Source organism: Spea bombifrons, chromosome 9, assembly GCF_027358695.1.
Source record: "Spea bombifrons isolate aSpeBom1 chromosome 9, aSpeBom1.2.pri, whole genome shotgun sequence".
Classification (NCBI taxonomy): domain Eukaryota; kingdom Metazoa; phylum Chordata; class Amphibia; order Anura; family Pelobatidae; genus Spea; species Spea bombifrons.
The window spans coordinates 40,876,216-40,901,866 of record NC_071095.1 but is presented as its reverse complement, the minus strand read 5'-3'; the positions used below and the strand labels follow the sequence as shown (position 1 = coordinate 40,901,866).

Here is a 25,651-nt window from a genome sequence, read left to right as displayed (position 1 = left end):
TAACTGTGTCAAGTCCTATCTTGCCGTCTCTCTTCCGTTTCGTTCCTCCTCTGGCGGTCCGCTGTTTATCTCCTATGTTGGCCCTTTTAAGCCGGTTTCTTCACCTACTCTCGCTAGGTGGGTCCGGTGGCTCCTTAGTCTCGTCGGTATCGACGGGACTTTTGGGGCGCATTCAGTCCGGGGCGCGGCAGCCTCGGCGGCTTTCTCCGCGGGCTCTTCCCTGTCGGAGGTTTTGGCGGCGGACTGGTCTCGGGAATCTACGTTCCGAACCTTTTACTTTCGTCCCGCTGCGCATGCCGCTTTTTCTCTTCTGTCGGGGCTTTAAAAATGCAACATATGAAGCCTCCTGTCTTGCTTTAAAATTCGGGATTAACCTAGCCTTGGTGTAGAGTTAATCTAAATTTTATTAAAGACAGGAGGCGAGTATTCCCCCCCCCCTTACTTGCTCTGCCCTGCCCTTGTAACTCTGTTCTTGGTATTTATTGAGTGTGTTTCTCGTGTATATTTTTCTTATCTCATTTTGTGGGGGCTGTGTACATCTTTTTATGTGGTTGCACTTGTGTTTGTTTTTATGCATGTGCGGCTATTCAGTTCGCTTGGTGCTCTCATTTCTGCACTTCTCCTTTCAGGACGTCCTTCCTCGACTTAGTATGCTGACTGCGGGATGCTGAGGTTTTTCCTTCCTTTTTCGATGGTTCCGGTTCCATTCTCGTTCTGTTCCTGTTTCGGCATCTTCGCAAAGAAAGAGGAGGAGCTGCAGTTTGCTGAGATTGATATAGACTTTACTTGTTTCTGATTGGTTGTTTTTATTGTTTGTTGTTAACTCCTTTGCTGCTGGAGGTAATCAGTAAAGAAGGATATGCAAAATACTCGCCTCCTGTCTTTAATAAAATTTAGATTAACTCTACACCAAGGCTACGTTAATCCCGAATTTACCGCCATCAAACCATATATTTTTGATAACTAGACTCCCCAGTGTATTTCAAATGCTTGTATTTTAACTATTTCCATTCACTAATTCTACCACCGGTCTTTGTCAAACGTTGTGGTAGTAATTTGTTGGCGTTTTTTCTTTCTTTTCTTTCTGGTATATCGCACTGCCAAACAACACCCCAATGTGTTCAGTAACATCTCCAGAGTACAGTAATATCACCCATGCATGGGTTTGTCAGGTTGCTTGGGGGGGTAATAGGCCACATTTGGGGTTTGCGTAATTCAGTTTTTCAACCTGGAATTTTGACATGTTGAAAATTCTGCTCCATGTCCTATTTGGGACATCTTTTTCGGGTACACCCGTCAGTTCTTTGTTGCTTCCTCCCGGAACCGCAAGGGTTAACCATTTCCAACGCTAGACGATGCGAAGAAGAGATCAGGAACTGGCTCGGTATCCTCGATGTAATAGCACCGTAGCCCACCGAGGCATAGCTGAATACAGTGCTGTAATTGTCCTGAAAAGGACAAGGAGTGATCCAGTGAGTCCCTGAAGCATTAGACGAGATTAATGTCCAGGGAAGTAACTCACACTTTATTGGGAAAACACATGGGTTTATATACAGTTCAAGAGGGAAGAAGGCCATAAATCACATCCCCATATCCCCGCCCTGCCCAGACAGTCCGGCGCCACGCTTGTGGGTTAATAGCGTGAAAAGGGTGCGCTGGTGTGGTCGATGGCGTCCGGGATACGAAGGGTTAAAGTCTGTGGGCAGGACATGTGGAACATGGACAGGGGCGGCACGTGAGGGAGAACAAAGTCATATAAAACAATCACACAGATATACATATATAGAAATCACAACCACTGATTATTAAACTGCACCTTTTAACCCAGGGTTGTGACACAGCTCCTCGTACATGTCACTGTCAAACACCCCAATATGTGTTCAGCAACATCTCCTGAGTACAATGATACCCCGCCCCCAATGTTTGTTGGATTGTTTGTGGACCAAAAGGCTATATTTGCAAAGTGTGCATTTTTCTAATTCTGACACGTGGTCATCCTGCCCCCATGTGTTACTTAGGACATCTTTGAAGCAAGCCAATTCAATTTACCCCATCAAACCATAAATGTTTTAAGAGTAAAAAGGCAGGATCTAAGATGTGTACAAATTGCTCCAACAATTGCGAATAAGCAAATAAAGAGATACCCCTTTGGGGTTAAAATCGATCAGAATCCGGGATGTACATAAAAGATAAAAGAAACAAATAATAGTGCAACCTGTGTGCAACACAAATTAATGCAATAAATGTAATGGGCTAGAACACTCACATGGGTGGAGCCAATATGACTGGCTCCAATCGAAATCACTATGTGTGATTTGGGATCACACACCCATCTGTTGGTGAAGATCTAATCACCTGATTGGCTGCATAAAGCCATTCAAATCAATGGGCACGCTTTCCACATATACTCAGTGTCATGGCCATTGCATGGAGGATTCTATGGAACACCCATAAATATTTGCCCCCACAGCCTTTTCCAAGCCATTGCTGGCGGGAAGCATATGCAGAGAGGAGCTGGGGGTGGGGAAAGGGGCAAATGCATATGGGAATTCTGCAGAATCCTCCCCATGCATTGGCAAAAAGGGACACAAAATAAATTTAGAGGAACCTCTCAGCTACGGTATGCATTAAAGTGCATATGACAGCTGGAATGTACCGTTAAGAGGCTCACCCAGCTAAACCAGAAGTGTGGTTCCGAACATCTATGTTCCCATCATACAAGTTCACGGCCCAAATCAATCACCAGGGGGAACTCTGACTAGATGCGCAAAAGTATTTATTGTGCATCTTAAGTAGTCGCCTGGTGGGAGCCCCTTAATTTTCCCACTTGGATGCCACTCCCACCAATGTTGCTTTCGCTGCTTCCTTCATAAACAAGCAATATGGCAGGGAAGAAGCTGTAGGGAAGACATATATCTTCTCTGGCAATAAGAGCCCCCCTTCCACAGTTTAGCAAAGATCACACACGGCAAATACAAACTTTTTAGCAGATCTCTCTCCTAATTAGCGAAAGCAGGTACTATTGATGATGCATAATGAGGGAGTTCCGCTTGGTTATAAAGCTACCATAACTTAAGTCAACCAGGAGGGGGTTACTAAGATGTAACACAGAGTTACCTCCATTCTGTGAATAATCCTAAGAATGTACATTTTGCATTCTAAAAACAGAATTGTTAAATCCGATTGAATCCACCGTAGGATTAGAATTAGAAACATTATACGATCAGGGCACGTGGAGATCTCTCTGACTTTGTCTGATCTAATCGAGGGACAAATCCATCATTGCTCCAAGAGAATCGTAAAACCATTTGGGGATTAATGCCAGGGAAGCAGTTACGGCTGTGTTTGCAGGTTCACCTGTACGGTCAGCACCAAGGACAGTTCACGGGTAACAGATGCACCGGCTGAACGCCGTCAGGAACATGCTTCAACGGATTGGTTTTGCATCATTGGGATTGGAGACAACGTGCCTCATGCGGGGAAAACCCCGGGGCTGAATTGGCAGATATAAGAAGAAAGTGCTTTGCTGATGTAGTAGATCAGTAATTAACTCTTTCAGTAACTGCCCCCAGGCTTGGCACTCAGGCAGCAGCAAATTGATCCCACCCAAAAGGCAAGATGTAGGCGGCCTCACTGCTGGTCTCTCCTTACAGGAAAACTCTAACTACTGGAGCTTCTCTTCAAACAAGCCTCCTAAAATGCCTCATCATCCAGAGACCAATGTGCCCTCCTTAATTTATAGGGTAATAAGTAGAAGTTTATTGTTCATATTGATAATAATAATAGTGATCAGGCGCTAAATATTTGTATAATTAAATAATTATATATTAAAAAAAATATTTTTAAATATAAAAAAATATATATAGAAAATTATAGATATATATATAAGTGAATATAAATAATGCTGCAGACACTAATAGGATAACCCCAAAATACCTATAGTAATAAACAAAATATAATAAAGTGTTGCGCCTATAATTGTAAAAGTGACAGTAAATTACTTATTACATCAATATAATGTGCAATATAAATAAACGAAAAACAATACTTATATTGATTTTCCAGTCTCCATTCGTTGTGTCAAAATCATGTATCAATATATGGAAACAAAAAAGAAACAAAAAATCATAGTGCTTTCCGCAAATATATGTGAATCAAGTGTATCCTCTATATGATGTTTCACTCACATGGAGATGAGCAATAAGTTTGCTCTGACTTGTTGAAGTATATAACAAAGGAATTCCAGCTCCGTTCCCGCCGAACAAGTTGTTTCAGGACGCCCTCTCCGAATCCCTTCTTCGAGTATTTATACCGTCCACACAGCAGGAGCACGAGTCGAATCAGTACGAAAATAGAAAGGCAGGGAGGTGAGGTATAAATGTATATTTAATATTTAAAAAAAGTGTAGCATGCTTACATTTAAAAAAACAATCTGTAGCGCGTCTGAGTCTCTCCGTTCCTTTCCAAGGCGAACGACTTTCAGATTTAGTGTGATGACGATCCAACACGCAATCCAACACGCAAAAGCGTTTCACCCAATCGGGCTTCTTCAGTCAGCCAGATGTGGGAGTTTAAATTCACAACTAACATCTGTCATATCATCTGCTGTTAACTGCAGTTCACATTAGGCTCAGCCAGACATACTGCTTCCATGATGCTGGCTGAGCATCATGGTTAGTGCAGTCAACAGTAACGCTGCAGATGCTAGCTGTTAACTACAATTCATATGATTCTCAGCCAGCCAGGTGTCCACCATAATCCTGAGTATCATTGGAAGAGTAGTCCACAGCAGCATTTTTTTTATTAAAAAAAAAGCAGTCTAATAGAGTGTAAGCAGACTAGAGCAGGCCCTCTCTTCATTCTGTAGCAGTCTAATAGAGTGTTAGCTGACTAGAGCAGGCCCTCTCTTCATTCTGTAGCAGTCTGATAGAGTGTTAGCTGACTAGAGCAGGCCCTCTCTTCATTCTGTAGCAGTCTGATAGAGTGTTAGCTGACTAGAGCAGGCCCTCTCTTCATTCTGTAGCAGTCTGTCTAATAGATTGAAAGCTCACAAGAGCGGCCGTCGGTAGCAGTATAATGTGTGTTAACGTTACTGTTAATTTGTTAAACATTTTCACAGTCCCGTCTTGTGACAGCGCTATGTAAATGCATGTAATCGCGATACACACGGCAATTCACGATACACCCACCGGCCTGTTTACTGAAGAGTCCGGGGCTGAGCTGCGTAGGGTGGTCATGTGACTCGACTGTCACGCTCCAAGGACCACGTGATCGGCGCGAACCAGTGCCGCAAGGAGCTCCTAAGGCGCGTGCACGGGAGCCGGTGTGTCCTGTTCGCTCGGCTGCTTAGACCTTTACCTTTCTACGTCAGGGGAACGGAGCCCCGCGGGCGCTTACCTACATGCATAACGGGAAAGGCCACTGCTGCCATCGTTACTGCTCCTTCCAGCCTCCGCCGGCAACGGCATGAATCATTCGGAGTGCCGGTCACCCCTCACCCCTGAGAAGAACGGACAGAGCGACTGGGAGCCCGGTGGTTACTGCGGAGAAGAGGACGAAGAAGACGGCGAGCCAGGAGAAGGTATCCGAGGTGGACTCGGAGAGGACCACCATCCCTACCGCCGCCATAGCTACCGCCGCCATCCCCGCCGCCCCTCGCCACCCTGTAGCCTTGCGCCCATGTCCCCGCCTGGCAAGAAGCACCTGGGCCTTGAGCTGCATCTCAGCGGTCAGGCCTATGACTTTCCGTCCGACCCCGGCCTGGCTGGCTCCCCTTCCGAGGGCGAGGATGGTGAGTTCGAAGGAGGCAGCAGCGGGATGCTGATCCCGGAGAGGAAGCGGACCCGCTCCAGCGGCTCCCGGCACCGCTACGACATCGTGACGGAGCTTGGTCCGGAGGAGGTCCGTTGGTTTTACAAAGAGGACAAGAAGACCTGGAAGCCATTCATCGGATACGACTCACTGCGCATCGAGCTGGCCTATCGCAAGCTGTGGGAGCTCAGCGCCTCCGAGGGGGACCCGGGGCCCCAGGGCGAGGACGGGGACAGCCAAGAGGTGCCCCAGGAGGACGGCGCCGAGCTGGATGTGGTGGCTATCGGGGATGTAGTGAAGATCGAGCCGGTGTGTGTCCGCAGTGGGCTGTACGAGGTGGATGTGACCGAGGGGGAGTGTTACCCCGTGTACTGGAACCGTAAGTCACGTTTACTCAATGGGTCATTTCAGGGGCCCTCACTGGGCCAGGTGACACTCCAATGACAGTCACCCCCTCTCCTGCTGCTGAGACTAATAGGACCCCCAAATGTCCCAATAAATGGCCTTAAGTGATTTATTATTAAGTCCCCACTTAATGTCCAGTGCCTCCCCTCCTCAGATGGACACCTGTGATTAATGCATGCTGGCCCTATCTTATCCGTCTGGTGTCATCTCACCGAGACACCCATCGCCTTCCACCAGTGACATCAGATGTTGAGACCTCCTTGCATGGAGAGCTTTTCTGTGGCTTGTGTGGAATATACAGTACGGCACAGTTGGGTAGTTGTTGTTGGAAAGGTTTTGGGCAGAAATATTGCTCACGGTCATTAGTGGTTTTATATTTCTTGTCGCGTTCATTGATGTGTCCGTGACTCAGCGCCAAATAATATTTTTCCTGTTCAAGTGACTTCTCTTTTCAGCAGCAGGGGACAGTTTGTTCTCCCAGTGAACCTGTCCATTTTTTTTTTGGTTTGATTTAGTTACCAGTTAATTTTTTTGGAGCTCCACCCCTGCGACCCAGGAGCTGTCACTTGGCAGCTACCCCTGGCAGCTGTCACGTGGCAGCTCCGCCTCCCCCCCTGGCAGCTGTCACGTGGCAGCTCCGCCTCCCCCCCCTGGCAGCTGTCACGTGGCAGCTCCGCCTCCCCCCCCTGGCAGCTGTCACGTGGCAGCTCCGCCTCCCCCCCCCTGGCAGCTGTCACGTGGCAGCTCCGCCTCCCCCCCCTGGCAGCTGTCACGTGGCAGCTCCGCCTCCCCCACCCTGGCAGCTGTCACGTGGCAGCTCCGCCTCCCCCACTGGCAGCTGTCACTTGGCAGCTCCGCCTCTCCCCCCCAGGCAGCTGTCACTTGGCAGCTCCGCCTCTCCCCCCCAGGCAGCTGTCACTTGGCAGCTCCGCCTCTCCCCCCCAGGCAGCTGTCACTTGGCAGTGCCGCCTCTCCCCCCAGGCAGCTGTCACTTGGCAGCTCCGCCTCTCCCCCATGCAGCTGTCACTTGGCAGCTCCGCCTCTCCCCCCAGGCAGCTGTCACTTGGCAGCTCCGCCTCTCCCCCCCCTGGGCAGCTTGGCATCTCCGCCCCCCTGGGCAGCTTGGCAGCTCCGCCCCCCCAGGCAGCTGCCACTTGGCAGCTCCGCCCCCCCAGGCAGCTGCCACTTGGCAGCTCCGCCCCCCCAGGCAGCTGCCACTTGGCAGCTCCGCCCCCCCAGGCAGCTGTCACTTGGCAGCTCCGCCCCCCAGGCAGCTGTCACTTGACAGCTCCGCCCCCCCAGGCAGCTGTCACTTGGCAGCTCCGCCCCTCCCAGGCAGCTGTCACTTGGCAGCTCCGCCCCTCCCAGGCAGCTGTCACTTGGCAGCTCCGCCCCTCCCAGGCAGCTGTCACTTGGCGGCTCCGCCCCTCCCAGGCAGCTGTCACTTGGCAGCTCCGCCTCCCCCAGCAGCTGTCACTTGCCAGCACCGCCCCCTCATAGCTAGCGCTGGAGCTGACTGACGGTATGTATATATAATATTTATTATATATTATTATATAATATTTTGCCTGTTCAAGTGACTTCTCTTTTCAGCAGCAGGGGACAGTTTGCTCTCCCAGTGAACCTGTCCTTTTTTTTTTTTTTTTGTTTGGTTTGATTTAGTTACCAGTTAATTTTTTTGGAGCTCCACTCCTGCGCCCCAGGAGCTGTCACTTGGCAGCTACCCCCCCCCCCCCTGGCAGCTGTCACGTGGCAGCTCCGCCACGCCCCTGGCAGCTGTCACGTGGCAGCTCCGCCTCTCCCCCCCAGGCAGCTGTCACTTGGCAGCTCTGCCCCCCCGACAGCTGTCACTTGGCAGCACCGCCTCCCCCAGTAGCTGTCACTTGGCAGCACCGCGCCCTCATAGCTAGCGCTGGAGCTGACTGACGGTAAGTATATCACGTGCACATTTCTATAGGAAATGGGGGAAGGAGAAAAAGCTTATGGGGAGATTATGCAGAATTCCCCCAGGGGAAAAAAGTGACACTTCTATTTATGTATAGAAAGAATAATTCCCCTGGATAGCACGCAGTTCAAATGCTGTTTCCTTTGGCATCTCAGCCGGAGCAGGCATAGTGATACTGTCGGGGTTGTGGGGGGTGTAAGGTTAAGCGGACAAAACAATCAGGATCTCATGGTTTGACTTCTCTGAGCAGAAACTGAGTGAAGCAGCAGATCGGTGCTTCAGAGCGTGTCCTGCTGTTACCGTTTCCTTAGCTGCTTTATTCTCGCTAAGCCTTATCCCCTTCAGCTTTAGATCTTTTGGCTAATGTCAGGCTTTTACATGAGAAATATGTGACCACCTCCTTCCTGTTTCTTGTGTTACCGTGATTCTACTTCCCAAATATCTACAGTTCTGGCATTTTTTCCTGGTATGCCAGGACTCTGCGTTTCCATCAAAGTGGGTTAAGCTTGTTTCCGGCAGAAGTTAATTGAGACAGGTTAGGTAGCGGAACACAAGAAGGGAGGACCCTGAAAGACACTTGGATCAGATCGCACGCTATCTCTTTGTAGCGAGATACTTACAGCTAAACCAACGATTCTTTTCTCATTATTGCCTCTGTAAAACTAAACTGGACAATAGCATGAAGTAGCAGCCTGTTCTGTAGATTTCCATTAATTTCCAAAGTAGAAACACATAACTAGCTCGCCTATATTACTTTTATTTAACTGAATTCCGTATTTAAATGTTTGGGTTTTTTTTTTTTTATGTTTTTCTTCAGTCCAGATGCTGTCGCTAGTAGACTGAGTTTATTGATTTCTAAAAATATAGCATAGGGACATGAACGCAGCTGGAAATTTCCACCGGCTTATGACCAGGAGGAAAAAAAAAACAAATGTTGTATGTACATCTGATGTGTTTCCTTCTTTTGCAAATCCTTCCAGAGAACGATAAGATCCCGGTAATGCGAGGCCAGTGGTTCATTGATGGCACATGGCAGCCACTCGAGGAGGATGAAAGCAATTTGATTGAACAAGAACATCTGAGCTGTTTTAGGGGTCATCAGTTGCAGGACAATTTTGACATGGAGATTGCAAACCCCGTCGACCACAAGGATGGTGAGTTCATTTCCAGCTCCGTTTCTATTTTATTTATTAAACATGTTTTCTGAAAACAGATTTCAATTTGGGGCAGATGTAAGACATACAGACTGGCTTCATAATATGTAGGTAAAATTAAGGGAAGGGTTGTGCCATATTTCTCAATTTCTGAAGATCTTTGTCCCCCTCTGCCCCCCCCTCGTTTGTTGGCACTGTAGCTTGTGATCAGGCTACGATGCTAGTGGTACTGATGGGTCTTTGGAAGGGTTCAATTTTGAAAGCTGTTTTCAGCATAATTCTTTCTACATATTTATGTGGCCATCCATGTACTAACTATCTTACCAAGTTTCTACATTTTGAGGAGGCTGTCAGCATATGGAGATCATGGTTTATTATACCTCCGGGTGGATTGAATAGCTAACAATGATCAGATTTGAAACCATCTAAAATAATATTATTATTATTATTAATATAGAATGCATGCCATGTGTGTCCTGGTTACCTGTTTCTGAATGATTATCTGAACAAGATCACCTGTGAGTTGAAGAGGTCATCTGCTCTTGCAGGTTCCTTTTGGCACCAAGTTTCCAGTAGTCATCTGGTAATGGTAGGAAAAGACCTTGTCAATCAGGAAAACATTGAGCAGTTTCCAGATGTCATAATTGAACAGTTGGTAGCTGTTTGTGGTACTTGTGCTCCTATATTATTCTTCATGCTTGCAATGCTGAATGTAGCCTCCCTTATTCACATTGCTCCCTAAACTCCTGCCGGTGCAGCAGCCAAATTGATTGCTTTTGTGCCAAAAGAGATCCATGTGTGCGTCTGACCTCTCACCTTCACTTCGGGGGTTATGTACAGAAAAGGATTGTGGTTTAAAAAACAGCCCTCCAAAAATCTTAGCAGCCAGTAGTATGTCCCCGATGATTAGAGCTCTCCATATCGTCAAGATCGCCCGATACACACAACCCACAATGTGGCATAAAGTAATCATCCTGTGTATATGATCATTACGTACATGTCTAATGTCTGTTATATATAGCTCTGGTTTATTGCATTCATGTCGCCTCCGTTTTCGATCTTGTGTTTCGAAGCCCAAGCAGCACTTGCGCCTTAAGTGTATTGACTGCCAGGAAGCCCTTCAACCTCCGACTAACACTTCACGTCTCCACTCTCTGCATTATTCTCTGGGTAATGATTAAAAAAGGAGCTCTGTGATTGGCTGACTGGTTTGAGCCCTGGCATCAGCATGAGCAATCTGTGGCATGGATCAAAGCAGATTTATTTCTCTTCCAAATCGCAGTATGAGAGCCGGATGATTTTAAATGTAGGCTTGAGTTACAGTAACGGAATAATCCCGTGTGCCCCTAACGTCGGTGTGCTCGTCACCCCCTAGTGCTTGTTTAATATGGAATAAATGTGTGTGCCAGCCCGTTGCTTACATTCTAAGACACGATGAAAGTTCAGAGGCAAATTAAAGTAACTGTCTTCACTTTGTTAGTTACCTACCAACTTCCTCCCTTCTCCCTCCCTTTCCTGTTCAAATGGAGTGGATATAAGGAGAGCGCAGAGGGCCCATGTGCTAAAAGAAAGCGTTGCGAAGGTACAGTAACCGCTGGCTTCATCTCATTCTAGAGTTTATTGGCTTTTAGATGCTCTCCTCCTTAGTTCACAAACTTCTAGACTCGTCTAGCTCTTCCAGTCGCTTTGCCAGCTGTAGCCTCTTACACCAATATAGACCGGGGTTTACCGTTCGACTAACATAAAACCGGTAGAGGGTTAGCCTATAAAACCTACTCTGCTGTTTGGAATTTACAAACTACCGTCCTACAGCCCAAGGAGCCCGTTCTAAAGTGAATGTGTAATGGTGTATGTGTATCTTATTTCAAACGACCCTGGAATTCTTGGAGATAAATGTGGCTTCATGTTCTACATTTGATCGTTGCCTCCAGTACTGTGCCGTAAACAAACAAATGCCCCCCAAAAGCTGTGAAATTTATTTAATAAACATCTTTCATTTTGTATCTCCCATCAGCAAACTGAAGAGGTATAGAACTTGCTTGCTTTGATTTTGATTAAGATTTTTCTTTAAAAAATTCTGTATATTATTTCCTATGACTGAATTTTATTTACTTTTTTTTTCCTTTCTCCAGCTGTTCATAGTTTGAAGTTAAGTCGCAACCACGTGGATTGGCACAGCGTGGAAGAGGTTTATCTGTATAGCGACGCAACGACTTCCAAGATCGCACGGACTGTTACTCAGAAGCTAGGTTTTTCTAAAGGTGGGTGTTTTTTGTCTTGGGATTACTTGTGGGATAATAAAAGCATGACTTGGAGTAACACACAAATGTTTTTTTTGTAATCTATGGCATAACTTGATTCGATTGTACGTCGTACATCCTCTATTGTACAAGAAATACAAAATGGGGGGCACGTTCGGCGTGTGCTGCTTTCTTGCATTGTTGTACAGCGCTCTTGTGGTCAGAACGTTTTCTCAAGGATATATCGTTATGTCTTGTTATCTGCCCAAGTTCCCTGAAGACTATTGTAGGCATGAAAGAAAATGAGACACTTGAAGCTGCGGTGTCACACTTAAAACCTATGGAAGAAGTAAAAGGCTATCCTTCTGCATAACGTTGTATTAGATGTTCTCTCCAAGCTGTAGACCAGCATCTAATGGAGCAATACAACGCATGCACACTTTAATGCCACTCAGCTCCTTATAGAGATAGCTAACATCTTCATTATAGAGAAAACACTGTCTAGAACATCAGTGACTTTAACTGAATGTCACCAACTTACTATGTGAGTTGAAGAAACCAGCTGATGATGACAGTGGAGAGATCTGTACTTTCACCCTCTGTCCAGCTGGTAGGTGTTGTACTCACATGGGTTTGCCAATTTTGTGATTCTATATGTTTTAGCCACTGTATGTTAGCAGCTAATGGCCATAAGGGATCAACCAGTAATCCTTCTGCCGTATTTTATGCTAAATGGAACCTTTCATCTCGCACTTGGGTAAGGTGTGAGTATTACACAGTTCACAATAGAAAACCGACCAAGCTGCCTTTCCGTGCCTCCTGTGTCTCTTCGGTAGATAAGTAGCTGCCGTGGAGAGAAGCATAGCACAATGCAAAAATGTTTTTGTTAGAAGAATATATTTTTTGTAGGATGTTATAGGCATTTTCCTGGTACAGTTAAAAAAAAAAAAAAAAAAAAAAAAGTGTTACCCCAGACTCTATCACCATCATTGGATGGCCCACTTTAGATTTTTCTTCCATTGTTGAAGACAGCATTGCTTCAGCGCTCATCTTCTATGGACCACTGTCACAAGACAACAAGGAGTTTTGAGGATGGCTATTACATGTTAATAACCTCCCTACATGCCCCTTCTCCGTAATGTGTAAGTGATATCAGTCCATGCACCAGTCATGGTGGTCTGCATATCTCCAAGGCATAGATCGCTCTATATTTGTTCTTAAAGCCTGTCCTAGTTGCTCAACCTTCTAGTATTCAAGAAGCATTAAGATGTAAAGATGGTTGAAGTTACATGCATTTGTTTTACTTTTCTATTTTGTAGCTTCAAGTAGCGGAACCCGGCTTCATAGAGGTTATGTTGAAGAAGCTACTTATGAAGACAAACCTGTGGAGACGACTCATATTGTGTTTGTTGTGCATGGAATTGGACAGAAAATGGACCAAGGAAGAATCATCAAAAATACTGCCATGTAAGCCAGTGTATATGTGTGCGCGTGTATACACGTCTGTGGATACGTAGCCCTCAGCGGCTGCACCTCTATCTGTTTCTGCAAAAGATGTAGATTGTAGGTCTTCGGAATACTAGGGATCCCCGTCATATTTGTGTGTCTTTGGAATTTATGTAGAGGGTGTTTGATGCCCACGCTGTGGAGCGTGATACTGCAAACAGCACAATGACTGTATTCTCTTTTATTGTGTTATAATGACACTGTGGGCAATAGTTATGAAACATGCATTCAAAAGATCAAGAATAAGCTTCAAATTTACCCAGAGAAAAGCAAAAAAAAACACCACAAGCTTTCTGTGAATCGCTGCCATCTGTAAATACTCTGGCTGCGGTACTTGGACTGTATGGATAGATGTTGAGAGAAGTGCAATTCCCCGGCAAACTTTTCCGTTTAGTGATTAAACCTCATGGTGCGTCGCTAGGAGTGTCAGACGTTGTGTAATGGTTCTAATGTATATTCCAGGATGAGAGAGACTGCAAGAAAAATTGAAGAAAAGCACTTTTCCAACGTTGCAACAGAACATGTAGAGTTCCTTCCTGTGGAGTGGAGATCGAAGCTTGCCCTAGATGGAGGTAAATCTCTTTCACACACGTATCTAGCATGCATAGGGCTTGATAAAGAACCAAAATGTATAAAAAAAAAAATCCCAAAAAGTTGACGTTTCTCTTAATTAATATAGCTCTGGTTTTTACATCCCACATCGTTGGTATTATATCTTTCATTTACAACATTTAAGTAGATGTGGTTGCTCTCCCATCCTCAGAGCTGCTCCTGTGGACATAACAGGTGCCATGCAAATATAATATAATATAACATGCCTGCCTTTACTTATGTGTCTTGTTCAAGATTCTATCAGTCTTTTGCACTTTTTTTTTCTTTTTTCAAGCGCAGTAATCCAGTTCTCACACACATCAAATATATATGCTGTCAAATAGGGCTGCAACTAACGATTATTTTCATAATCGATTAGTTGGCCGATTTATTTTGTCGATTAATCGGATAAAAAAAAAATGAATGTAAATTTTTCATTTCTTTAAAATAATTTAATAAACAAATGATGTTAACTACAAATTGCAGAATAAAAAAAACTTGGATAAAATGCATTTCTTGTCTTTATTTCCCAACCAGCCCCCCCAATTTATGCACATTTGAGCCCAGGCTTGCCATGCTGCCTCCCACACATACCACTCCACGCTGCCTCCCACACATACCACTTAACGCTGCCTCCCACATATGCCACTCCACCCCCACATATGCCACTGTGCCTGATACGCCTTATACCCCCTGATACACCACTCCATCCTCCCCAGACATGCCACACTGCCCTCCCCACATATGCCACTCCACTCTACCCCAGATATGCCACTGTGGCCCCAGATATGCCTTATACACCCTCATACACCACTCCATCCTCCCCAGACATGCCACACTGCCCTCCCAACATATGCATTATATAATGTATATGTCTTATACCCCCAGATATGTCACTCTGTCCTCCCCAGATATGCCTTTTACCCCCCCCCCCCCGATATCTCATAGTCCCCTCATAGAGTCACAGACCTGTTCACAGCACACTGACACCATACTTTTATAAATAAGTACTGGGTTAATCTTCACGGCCCCCAGGATTTAGACTCCCCTTAGTTTGCCCCCCCCCTTTATCTCTAACTGCACCTTAAGTTAACTTTATTAAATTAATCAAATTAACCCTCAGTCCTCATCATTAAATTAACCCTAAACACCCCATTAACCATAACTACCCCTAAATTAACTCTAAATACCCCATCAAAACAAAACACCCCATTAACCATAACTGCCCCTAAATTAACCCTAAACACCCCATTAACCACAGCATCCCCTAAATTAACCCTAAAGACCCTGTCAACCACAACAGCCCCCAAATTAACCCTAAACACCCCCATTAACCACAGCTGCTCCTAAATTAACCCTAAACACCCCATTAACCATAGCTGCCCCTAAATTAACCCTAAACACCCCATTAACCATAACTGCCCCTAAATTAACCCTAAACACCCCATTAACCATAACTGCCCCTAAATTAACCCCCACCTCCCCTAACTTTCAGCAGCCCAAATATTAATTTTATACTTACAGTTAGATGAGTGTCAGCCATGTGGTTCTGGCCTTCTGGGAGAAGGAAGGGGCGGGGCCAGTTGTCACAGTGATTACAGGGAGGGACTGGTAAGTAGGAGCTGCTGCTGTGAGTCACTCAAACGGATTATATAATGAGGGGTATTTTTCAGAGCGTTTGCTCTGAAAAAACCCTCATTTTATAATCGATAAAAATCTATTCAACTAATCGATAATGAAATTCGTTGGCAACGAATTTCATTATCGATTATTATCGATTTTATCGATTAGTTGTTGCAGCCCTACTGTCAAATATGTTAGAGCAATTTAAAATAACATATGAATAGCTCTATTATCTGTTTAAGATGAAGATGTTAGCATTATTGTTCTTATACGGTGTAAAATGGAAACTCTGTAAATCCGATTTTTGTTCATTATCTTTTATGTCTTTTTCCTAGACACTGTGGATTCTATTACTCCAGACAAGGTTCGCGGTATAAGGGACATGTTGAACAGCAGTGCAATGGACATAATGTACTATACAAGTCCTCTGTACAGAGATGAAGTAAGTGAGATTTCATTTGAAGATTAATGTGATGTGCCAAAAACACAGTTGGAAAGAATGCAGTAAGCCTTGCACCTGCTTTAGTTTATATCTCTCATTAAGGCAGACGGGTTCGATGCCTTTTCAGAATGGAACCGATGTTTGTGTTTAATGGAACGCCCGAGTTAATTTAGTGCGGTGACATTTTGGCAGTAAGTTTCTTGACAAATCTCTGTATATCTGTTTTTGGGTAGAAACGTTCCTTATGTGGACCATGAGCCGTTTTTATTGTGTCTGGTTCTCATCCAGTCTTGCTGTATCAATGGCAGCTTTACTTTATATATTGAACTATGGCTCATGGATGGCAAAGTAATTAAACCCGTGTTTTGGACTGAATTCCGCTATAGGATTAGCAGTATGTGTCACTTTTCTTTATTTTAATATCTCATAGTTTTTATACGATAATAAACCTATGCCTTGTGTTCCAGATTTTTTTTATATATATAAAAAGAAGAAATATATATGTATTAGAAACCACCCTTGTTTTCAGGGTTCTCTTGATTATTCCTCACTATAAAAATAATCTTCCCATTTTTTTATTTATTTTCAATTTTTTGTCACGGCCTCCATTCGGTAAAAGCTGACAGTGATAATTCCACCAAAGTCGGAAACCATAAAATACCGTAGAGGTTGAGACCTTCAGTGGTTCCTAGTTTCAAAGACTGTTATGTACTCTTTTTGGCTCAATCTCCAAACATTGCTCTCCGCTCTATTCCTAACTAAATAATTTATATGTTACACGGCCCTCTCAAAAGACTGCTGGGGATACTGATACTCTTCAATAAGATACTACATTGTGTCTGTCCAACTAACAGAACACCTGATCAGATATCTCTGGCAAGCTTTCCCTGCTCCGTTGGTTTTATTGAAACAAATGTCTAGTGTTAAAATGTATTTTTAGTTATTGTGGTTGGTTCTGACATCATAAGTGAACTTTATTTACATTTCAAATAAAAAGCCTTATATAAGATCTAATTGTGCATATATATATGTGTTTTTTTAGAGAAAACAAAAAAGCATTATTTTTACCTATTTTTATTTGCCTAGAACTCTTTGCACCTTTTTTATTGTTTTTATTTTTTGCCCAGGGCCTAAGCCTTCCACAGAGGCTCGTAGCCGCTGGCCCTGGTGTCTAACTAAGGTGCGCAGAGGGGGAAGCAAAGCAGACTGAGGTAGGGGAAGGGAAAACTAAAGCATGCTATGGTAGAGAGAGGGACGCTGAGACGCTGGGTAGAGAAGACCCTTAATGACCCGGACTGTTTTACTCCTACGGGAGCCGAGCATGTTTTTCCTGTCTTCTTCCAACCATACTTTCCCTCCTCATTTTGCGTTCCCAAACAAATTCAATAGTAGAGCTTCAGTTTGAAAAGCATATTTTTACGTAATAACACAAATATTTAGAAATAAAAAAATATATATATTTTATGTTTCTACAGAGTGGGGCATTGTCAATGATGTGTTTTTTTGCCCCGTGTCTAATTCTTAAAATTTTTTTTTTTGTATTACATTTTTTTGAAAAGGGGGAAAAGCGTAGTCTTTGTCTTAATTGGACGACCCTCTCTGCAGATCATCGCGTGATCGAGTAATCGTCAGGGGCTTACCCGGGGCCACATTAACGCTAAAGATTTAGCACTGAAATATTAGACCTTCTGAAGTGCCGTCTTTATTGCAGGCCAGTATCAGGGGCTGTTATGGTTAATACCTTTGCCACCCTGTCCCAATCTGCTTAATGCCGTCTGGGTTCCTACTGGTTCCATGCGTTAACCTAAACCTACTGACCAGGAGTCAGCTCCTGTCAGTCCAACTTTCTCTAAGTTTGATTTGGGGAGGAAATGATAGGTACGTCTGTGTCTTTATCAGGTCCACGAAGCCGTGACGACAAACTCCTGCCCGCTAGATTTGCCGGCGCTCTGTGTCCCCCCTGAGATGTGCCCCCCTCTCCTCGACTTACGGGTGTCTTGCGGGGCCGGCGGGGGACATCTATTCCATGCGATACGCGTATACAACTTCCGGTGAAGGATCGTTAAAGCACGTCGAGCAGACGTGCTGGCAGCGGAGGTTGTTTACGCGCACAGCCGCAGCCAGTGAACGTCTGCACGATGCGCTTAGACAACCCCCCGTCCCGGCACTTCCCCCGTGGAAAGTGCTGGCAGGGGAGGCTGTCTGAGCGTATCAGAGAGTAGGATGCAGGTCCCCTGCAGCGCTGCGGGGGATCTGTATCCTAACCCTGCTGCCTGCCCGGAACTGCATGTCCAGGGCGTCGGGCAATACGAACTGCGCATTCCTGTGCTAAACCCCGAATCTTTATATACCGTATTTGCCTGAATGTAGGCCGCCCTTTCCCCCCCCACTTTAAGTCTTTAAAGTGTGGGGGGGTGCGGCCTATATTCGGGAAAACACACAATAAAGATTCATAAATAGTAACTTTATGATTCATTTCGGTTTCATGTGAGAATCCCCCCCATCTATTCTTGAAACTAGTTATCAGAGATTGAAAACCACTCAGAGATTCAATGTCAATCGCATAAATATTTGGGCCCTAGATATCATCAAATGTCCTTGCATTAGCCAGGCATTGTCAGAAAAATGCCCTGGCTTCACGTATGGCACGTCTGGCATCATCTCTGGTCCCGTCACTTAGTGTCTGATGTCCGGCTAGGAAAGGAGCCTGTGCTGCCCGCTGAATTCACTGCCGGTAAATCACACGGGAGATCTTATATCGCATACAGAATAAAACACCCTGGGGGGCTCCTTTACATCGCAAAGAAGAAAGCAGCTCACTCTTAGAAGCAGGGAGTAGCGGTATAAGCGAGAAATGTAAGACATTATATTTTGTTCAGGTCAAACAATATTTCCTTTACGTAATCTAGATCCAAAGCAAGCAGGGTCCAAATTACGTCATGCCACGATGTGTCTGAATTTGTCATTACCCATATTTTGTAAATCCCTGTGTGAATTGTTGACGACGTTGGAAATGTATTTTGACTTTTACCTGCGAGCAGTGTTTCTCAATATCTAGATGAGTCTCGCTGCAGGCTGGTATATAAATCGGTGCTTAATATATTCCTCATGTATAATAACAGTGTGTAAAGTAATGACGCCAGCGAGGAATGGTTTTCCTGTCTATTTCCGATACGTGACGTTCTGTTATCTGCTCCAACCACAGCTGGTGAAAGGCCTTCAGCTGGAGTTGAATCGTCTCTACAGCCTCTTCTGCTCTCGGAATCCGGAGTTTGAAGAGAGAGGTGGAAAAGTCTCTATTGTGTCCCATTCTCTGGGCTGCGTCATTACCTACGATATCATGACTGGCTGGAACCCCGTGCGTCTCTACGAACAACTGGATCAACATGAAGATGAAGACCCTGAGGAACAATGGATAAGTTATGAAGAGCAACATCTTCTTCGAGAGCTTTTGCTGACCAAACAGCGGTAGGTCCTGAGATGATCATACTCGCTGTGCTCACTGTTTCTGGAATACAACAAACCCTGTACCCTACATGATGATGGTGATTGTTGTGAAATATACGCATTGGCACGTATCAGTCTATTACTATATATATATATATATATATATATATATATATATTACTATTACTATATAAGCTCCATATGTATTGTAAACTGTCTTATCTGTCTCCCGCTGTAGGTTAAAGGAGCTGGAGGACAGGTTACATGGCCTCAAGACAACATTGTCTAACACCCCTGCCTTAAAATTTAAGGTAGGTTGTTGAATTAATTTGTGTCCAGCAGCTAAAAGAAAGTTTGATGAAATGTTCTACTGTACATCTTTTTCCAGAATTGGATTGTTCTATAATCTTCGGTTTTTGATGCTTCCTTAAATTCATTTTGTGGTTCAGAAGCTGTGTCAGCTTAACCCACACGAGAGCAGAACATTGTCCGCAGTTATTATAATAGGGAGTTTCCATTTTACCTGCCAGGTATAGTTCATTCCACCTTCTAGACGGTACATGTTCTCCTTGTCTTGGGGCAACAACTATTTCATAGCAGGTTATCCAAATGAAAAACAGATAATTCAGTTAGTAAAACAGGTTGTTATATTAACACAACATCATTAATGTGTCATTTATCTGTTTAAAAATCAAGTGCTCAGATGACCCCATCAAATATCCTAATTATTCTTTTTGATAAATCTGGACCTATAATGGCATGGCCCAGGAAGTCTGAAGAAGAGAGAGATGGTTCCCAAGCATCTGACTTGTCGCTGCCTTTTACTTGACAACGTAACATAACATAGTTTTATGCTGTGACTTTATCACTAGATAGAGGGCCTTGTAATCCCATGTAGAAGTGCTGACCATTTATTGTTCCTTTTAGGTTGAGAATTTCTTCTGTGTGGGATCGCCCCTCGCAGTCTTCTTGGCTTTGCGTGGCATCCGTCCTGGAAACAGTGGAAGTCAGGATCACATTCTGCCTAAAACTATTTGTAACCGCTTGTTTAATATTTTCCATCCTGCAGATCCAGTGGTGAGTGTTCTCTTTCTTACATCCATTTCCACTGATAACCTGAATTAGATTTTTAGAGATTATTTTAAGGCTCCATAAAGATTCTCCTTCTACTAGCTATGTGTTGACATTGTGCAGTTGCCACAGATCTTTATCATTTACTACGAGTTTTCTGAAAAATCCAACAGCCAATGAAAAATAACTGGGTTCTGCCTGAAAAGCCAAAGTTACGTTAAGTTTTTCTTGAAGCACAACATCCGAGGAAGAATTTTAAAGTACTTAATAGAATAAATTAAGTGGGCGTGGGGGTTACCTGTGGCTTCTAATGGCTTGTAATGATCTTGATGGTACTTCTTTTCTAATGAATGTTTTCTCTTGTCGCAAACAGTAACATAGTGGAGGGGACGTACAAGCAGCACGGTCCTTCATGAACCTCTTCCTTTATAGGCTTTTCTTTGGTATTCTTCTTTATCAATAATATTGGGGTAATAGAGTGGAACCGTAATGTTTGTGAGGGCTGCTCCCGCTCCTTTTTATGCAAGCAGAGGCACCGTTGTTTGAATTATCATCTCTTTGACACTTCTGGACTGCAGCTTTTTTAGAAACCCTTTCTGTATCCAGGATCGTTACTTGCATCACCAACCAGGCCCATATTATGACAACCAAGGGGCTCCTCAAATCTTTGTATATTGCATCCTAAAGTTCTGATTAACTACTAACTCTGTCTTCTGATGTTGTGGGATTTGATGAGAGTTTGTTTCTTGTTATTAAGTTCCTACAACTAATACACTAACTGTATGGACACCTTTAAAGGTTTAGCAATGCTTGAATTGGTGAACTAGGATGCACTTTCTTTCTTCGTTTCTTCAAAGCATGCTAAAGTCACTGTTTGTTTTGTCGTTTACAGGCCTATAGACTTGAACCCTTAATACTGAAGCACTACAACAATATTTCACCTGTCCAGATCCATTTCTGGAACACAACAAACCCTGTACCCTACAAGCATATGAAACCATGCTTTATCAACCCATCCAAAGAAACTACCTCAATTTCCGATACCGAAAGCATACCAAGCCCAAGCACTTCACCGGTTCTGCCTCGGCGACACTACGGAGAGTCCATAACCAATATAGGCAAAGCAAGTATATTAGGTAAACATGCCGTGGATAGGACTGCATGTTCTGCTAAGCAATCTAAGGATACAATATATGTAAAACGTATAAATGTGTGTGTGTGAGCATATATTGAACATTTCTGTGTATTGTAACTGCATTTTGATGATCTCTCAGCAGGATGTGTTCAGTTTTCTGAGACATTTTTGGGAATTCCGACACTCTGCCGAAAACGTAGACATTGAGGTCCATTCGCTAAAGAGGGAGTTTGTGGGAGAGTTGGACATTTCAACTTCCTGATATCGCTATGCATTTCCTAGGGTAAACCCCAATGAGCTTATCCTGTAAGAAGGGCTCAGCTGGCCCCGTGTAATTTATAGATAATCCGGGAGATTTCTTAACTCCCCTCACTGATTTACCCATCCATTCTGCAGGGCCAGCTCATCCCTTCCTGCAGGATAAGATCACTGGGGTTTATCCTGGATATTGCATAATGATATCAGGAGCTAGCAGGCAAAATCCCTCTTTAGTGCGTAGTGCGATACATAGAGATGCATAAGTGTGAGGCACACATACATATAGATATTAAACGGGTCGGTGCACCGACAGGCTGTTTGCTGCAAAATGTATCAGAATTCCAATGCCAGCAGAACTTGGGAGAGATCAGTAGGCTCCCAGCTAACATGACACAAACGCCACTAAGGAGGCAGACCTATAGTGGATCGATTACTTGCACTGATTTGGGGTGATGAAGGGTAACACGCAGCAGTACGGGTTGCCATACACCATATTAGCAACCTGGTTCTGCTTTGCATAAAAAACAGAATAGCGTGTAATTCCATGACACGCACATGCTAACATGACCGACTCTGCTTTCACCTGAGAAAATACAAGCAAGGAATTAGGTTCCCAAGTGAAAGTAAATACATGTTTGCATGGACAGCATATATTCGCTTGTGGTTTGCATGTTAGTGCCATGGTAGCAAAAACAAATATCGTCCAAGTCATCAATTATGTGAAACATTTTGCAAAAAAAAAAAAGGGTTCCTAATTACCCCCCAATGTTTCTTTCAACACTCAGACACATTTTGTCCCCCTATGTAAGTATTTTCAGATTCTGCTGATGCCTCAAATGTTTGAAACGGCTGCTCCTCTCTCTGATGCAAATAGCTTTATAGAGGAACCACGAGGATGTTGGTTTCTACTGCTAGAGGCTCGTGAACTAAACCATGCACAAAGAGCAACGGAAGCGTTTCTGATGTAACGTTCGTCGAGTGATCATGGGAACGTCACATGACGCGTCCTGACTGCGGGGTCAGATCTGGAAAGGAAAATATCTGAATAACATAAAGCAGAACAATAAAAATAAAAACACGTGCAATGGAAGGTTTGTTAGGACTCCGGGCAATAGTTTTATTTCAGATCTCCTTTGAGGGAGGTTTGCATGTGTGTGATGTACGGCTATTGTTATTAACGTGGCTTGCTAGCGTTCAGAGGCGTTTCTTGCCCACTAGGCGGCAGCCGTGACAGCATTTCTTTTTCTCTCATTTTTTTTTGCAGGTGCTGCAAGCATCGGAAAGGGTCTCGGGGGGATGCTGTTCTCGAGGTTTGCACGTTCTAGTGCAACCCCTCAAGGTTATGACGTAAAAGATTCCGCAGAGGGGGAAGACAAAAAATCAGTCTTAAGTCAGAACTCGACTGGATCGCAGACCATCCCACACAGCGTATCGGGCTCCCTGGACTCCACATGTTAGTCTCTTACGTGATTTCTTGTCATTTCTTCATTGATTAGAATGTAATGGGTTTTTCCCACAAAATCTTTACACCATATCTGCTTTTCATCCCCTAAAGGAGTTTTCAGCAGTATCGGGACATTGGTTTATTTCGTAAATAGTTTCTTTGAACAACGCCTGTAGGGCATTACTTTTATATATTAGGTGGTGGTCGGAGGAGGGCTGGCAAGGGGTGCATTTGCCCCTGGGCTGCTTTGCTTTGAGGATTTTAGGCCATTGCCACAAGCTTGTGTTTCCCTTTTTATGTTTGGGGTCAGGGCGCCAAGAGTTAAAAGAACTTTAGGCAGCATCTGAACCTCGACTTGGGCTATTTCATTGGTTTTCTCTGAAAACTAGTTAGAGGCACACTATCCTATGTTGTATGATAGCTGAGCGGTCCCTTTAAATTTAGGTGGGCCTCCCTTGCGTGGGGGGATTGTGCCGGACTCTTCTGTGTGCATTTGCCGGCCCTCCCAGCTGTTTACCGTGTAGGAGATGTGTTGGTCATCTCCTTGCTTACGATATACTTAATGGCTCTGGAAGCTCTCTCAGGGGTAGGGGATTTCTAACGCTGAAAAGTACTTAGATGTGCTTTCTTCTCGGGCAGTAAACCGTCCTTTTATCGTGCATGGTTTTGGGGAATGCTATATTACTATGGCATTTGTCTCCTGCACACACAGTTTGCGAGTCTTCTTCTGGTTGTCCACAGTTTAATGGTGATGAGACCTTATGCTGGCCAGTGGAGAAACTTCTGCCATATGTATAATGTTACATGTCTTCTAAACAGTTCCTATGCGTGGCAAACACATTAAAACATTACATTTAGGATCCGTCTAAATATATTATGATCGAAAGGTTTCATAGTCATTCCACAAAAAAAAAAAAATTAAATAAATTTATGTCTGTAGCACTTTCTGTTATTAGATCAATTATAGGTAATTTTGTCATGTCCTGATTTTCAGTTCGCATAACGGCATCTATGAATACAACCATAGTTTTTAAAAATCAAACTAATATCTTCTAGAAAGCTCACCTTCATATAAAATGTGTTATTTCAGACTAATTTAATCTACATTGACGCGGTGTGTGGTTTCTGTTGTTGTATGCAGGCCTACGTCCTGAACGTGTATTACTTTTAGGTTACTTTATAAAAACCCTAAGCCCATTCATGTAATATAACGTTCCTGCTAATACCATGTCCGATAACTGCTTGCTAACTGCTTTCACACAGCATCACCCCATTGTTATTTTCGGCCTGTTCCTGTAGGAAAGGAAATGATCTCAACATCTGGACTCAAACCAGTATTGTCTGTTTGTAAAGATGCTCTTCTGAAATGCAAGTCATTTTTTTGGTTCAAGAGGGAATATTGCTTTGCTTTATTTTCTGTTTTACTAAAACGCATATCTAGCTGTCCTACTGATACTTGTTCTGTAGCGTAGCAGCTGTGTCCTTTCCATATTCCCCGGAAAAAAACTGTGCGGTCGCTGGCGGTAGAAAGGAACTGTCATAGAGGTACAATGTACTTCTCCTGGAGCACTGTCTGCTTCAGTGAGGCTCATCACTCTGAGCCGCTGAGTGATCCTGGAAGGTTAAGTTACCTTATTACAGCTGTAGGTTTACCTTGGTGATCACTGTCAGAATGTGATCTCTCGCCACTCCATACAATTTGTTACCCTCTATAAAATCAACTTTTTCTTATAATTCATTCCATTTTTTTATTATTATTTCAGTGGAGTTGGAGCACAGGATTGATTTCGAACTGCGAGAAGGCCTTGTGGAAAGTCGATACTGGTCCGCCATGACTTCACATACCGCTTATTGGTCCTCAATGGACGTGGCGTTATTCCTTCTGACTTTTCTGTATAGGGAAGGCCAAGAGGAGGACGAAGAAAAACAAGACGTGGAAGCACTTTAGTGTTTTCTTTAGTTGCAGAAACTGGATATTTCACCCTGTTAGTAAAATGCAGACTGTTTGAGGCACGAAGGTCTTGGTTCATGCATGTTTGAATGTTGTTTTGTTTCTAGAGCGCAGCATAACTTAATCAAAATTACCTTTTCCCTAACTAACATTTTTACAGTTTTAGTTACAAATTATTTTACATGGAATACACCGCAAGTCATATAACACATTCAATAACTCCCCGGTGCATCTAGATGCGTGTGTGTGTATTTAGGAATGTGTCTAATCCCGTTAACATCTCTTTACGTTATTTGTGTGTGTAGGGAAAAACCTACTGCATTCCTGCCACTTCTAGAAAAAAGATGATGTGATTTGTGCAACCTCACTCAAATCTGCATTGATGGAAAGCTTTGCAGAGCGGCATATTGCTTAACAGAACACAAACAGTGAGAAAGCATCAGATTAACATTGACGTATTTATAGCTAAAAATTAGCTCTCATAATTTCTATTTAATTTCCATTGTATCGAGCATAATTTTTGTACTGTTTTCTTTTTTGACCTAAGAACATATTTTCTACATTTTGTTTCCCCCCCCCCGAGTTTATTTCCCCCAAAATATGTATCTTTGTACTAAAATGACTGTGG

At 43.9% G+C, this 25,651-nt stretch overlaps 1 protein-coding gene across 2 annotated transcripts; it reads left to right on the top strand.

Moving 5' to 3' along the window:
- The first annotated feature begins 5,292 nt into the window (after positions 1 to 5,292).
- On the top strand, positions 5,293 to 25,142 carry DDHD1 (DDHD domain containing 1). 2 transcript variants are annotated; one of them, XM_053475124.1, is made up of 13 exons: positions 5,293 to 6,190; positions 9,142 to 9,315; positions 10,796 to 10,897; positions 11,448 to 11,576; positions 12,875 to 13,022; positions 13,524 to 13,633; positions 15,611 to 15,717; positions 18,923 to 19,185; positions 19,403 to 19,475; positions 20,092 to 20,241; positions 21,128 to 21,371; positions 22,893 to 23,081; positions 24,836 to 25,142. In XM_053475124.1, the coding sequence occupies exons 1-13, from the start codon at positions 5,467 to 5,469 to the stop codon at positions 25,018 to 25,020; spliced, it is 2,598 nt and encodes an 865-aa protein (XP_053331099.1). In that variant the 5' UTR covers positions 5,293 to 5,466; the 3' UTR covers positions 25,021 to 25,142. The 2 variants fall into 2 exon arrangements, with proteins under 2 accessions (XP_053331099.1, XP_053331100.1); XM_053475125.1 differs by lacking the exon at positions 10,796 to 10,897.
- The last annotated feature ends 509 nt before the right edge of the window (positions 25,143 to 25,651 follow it).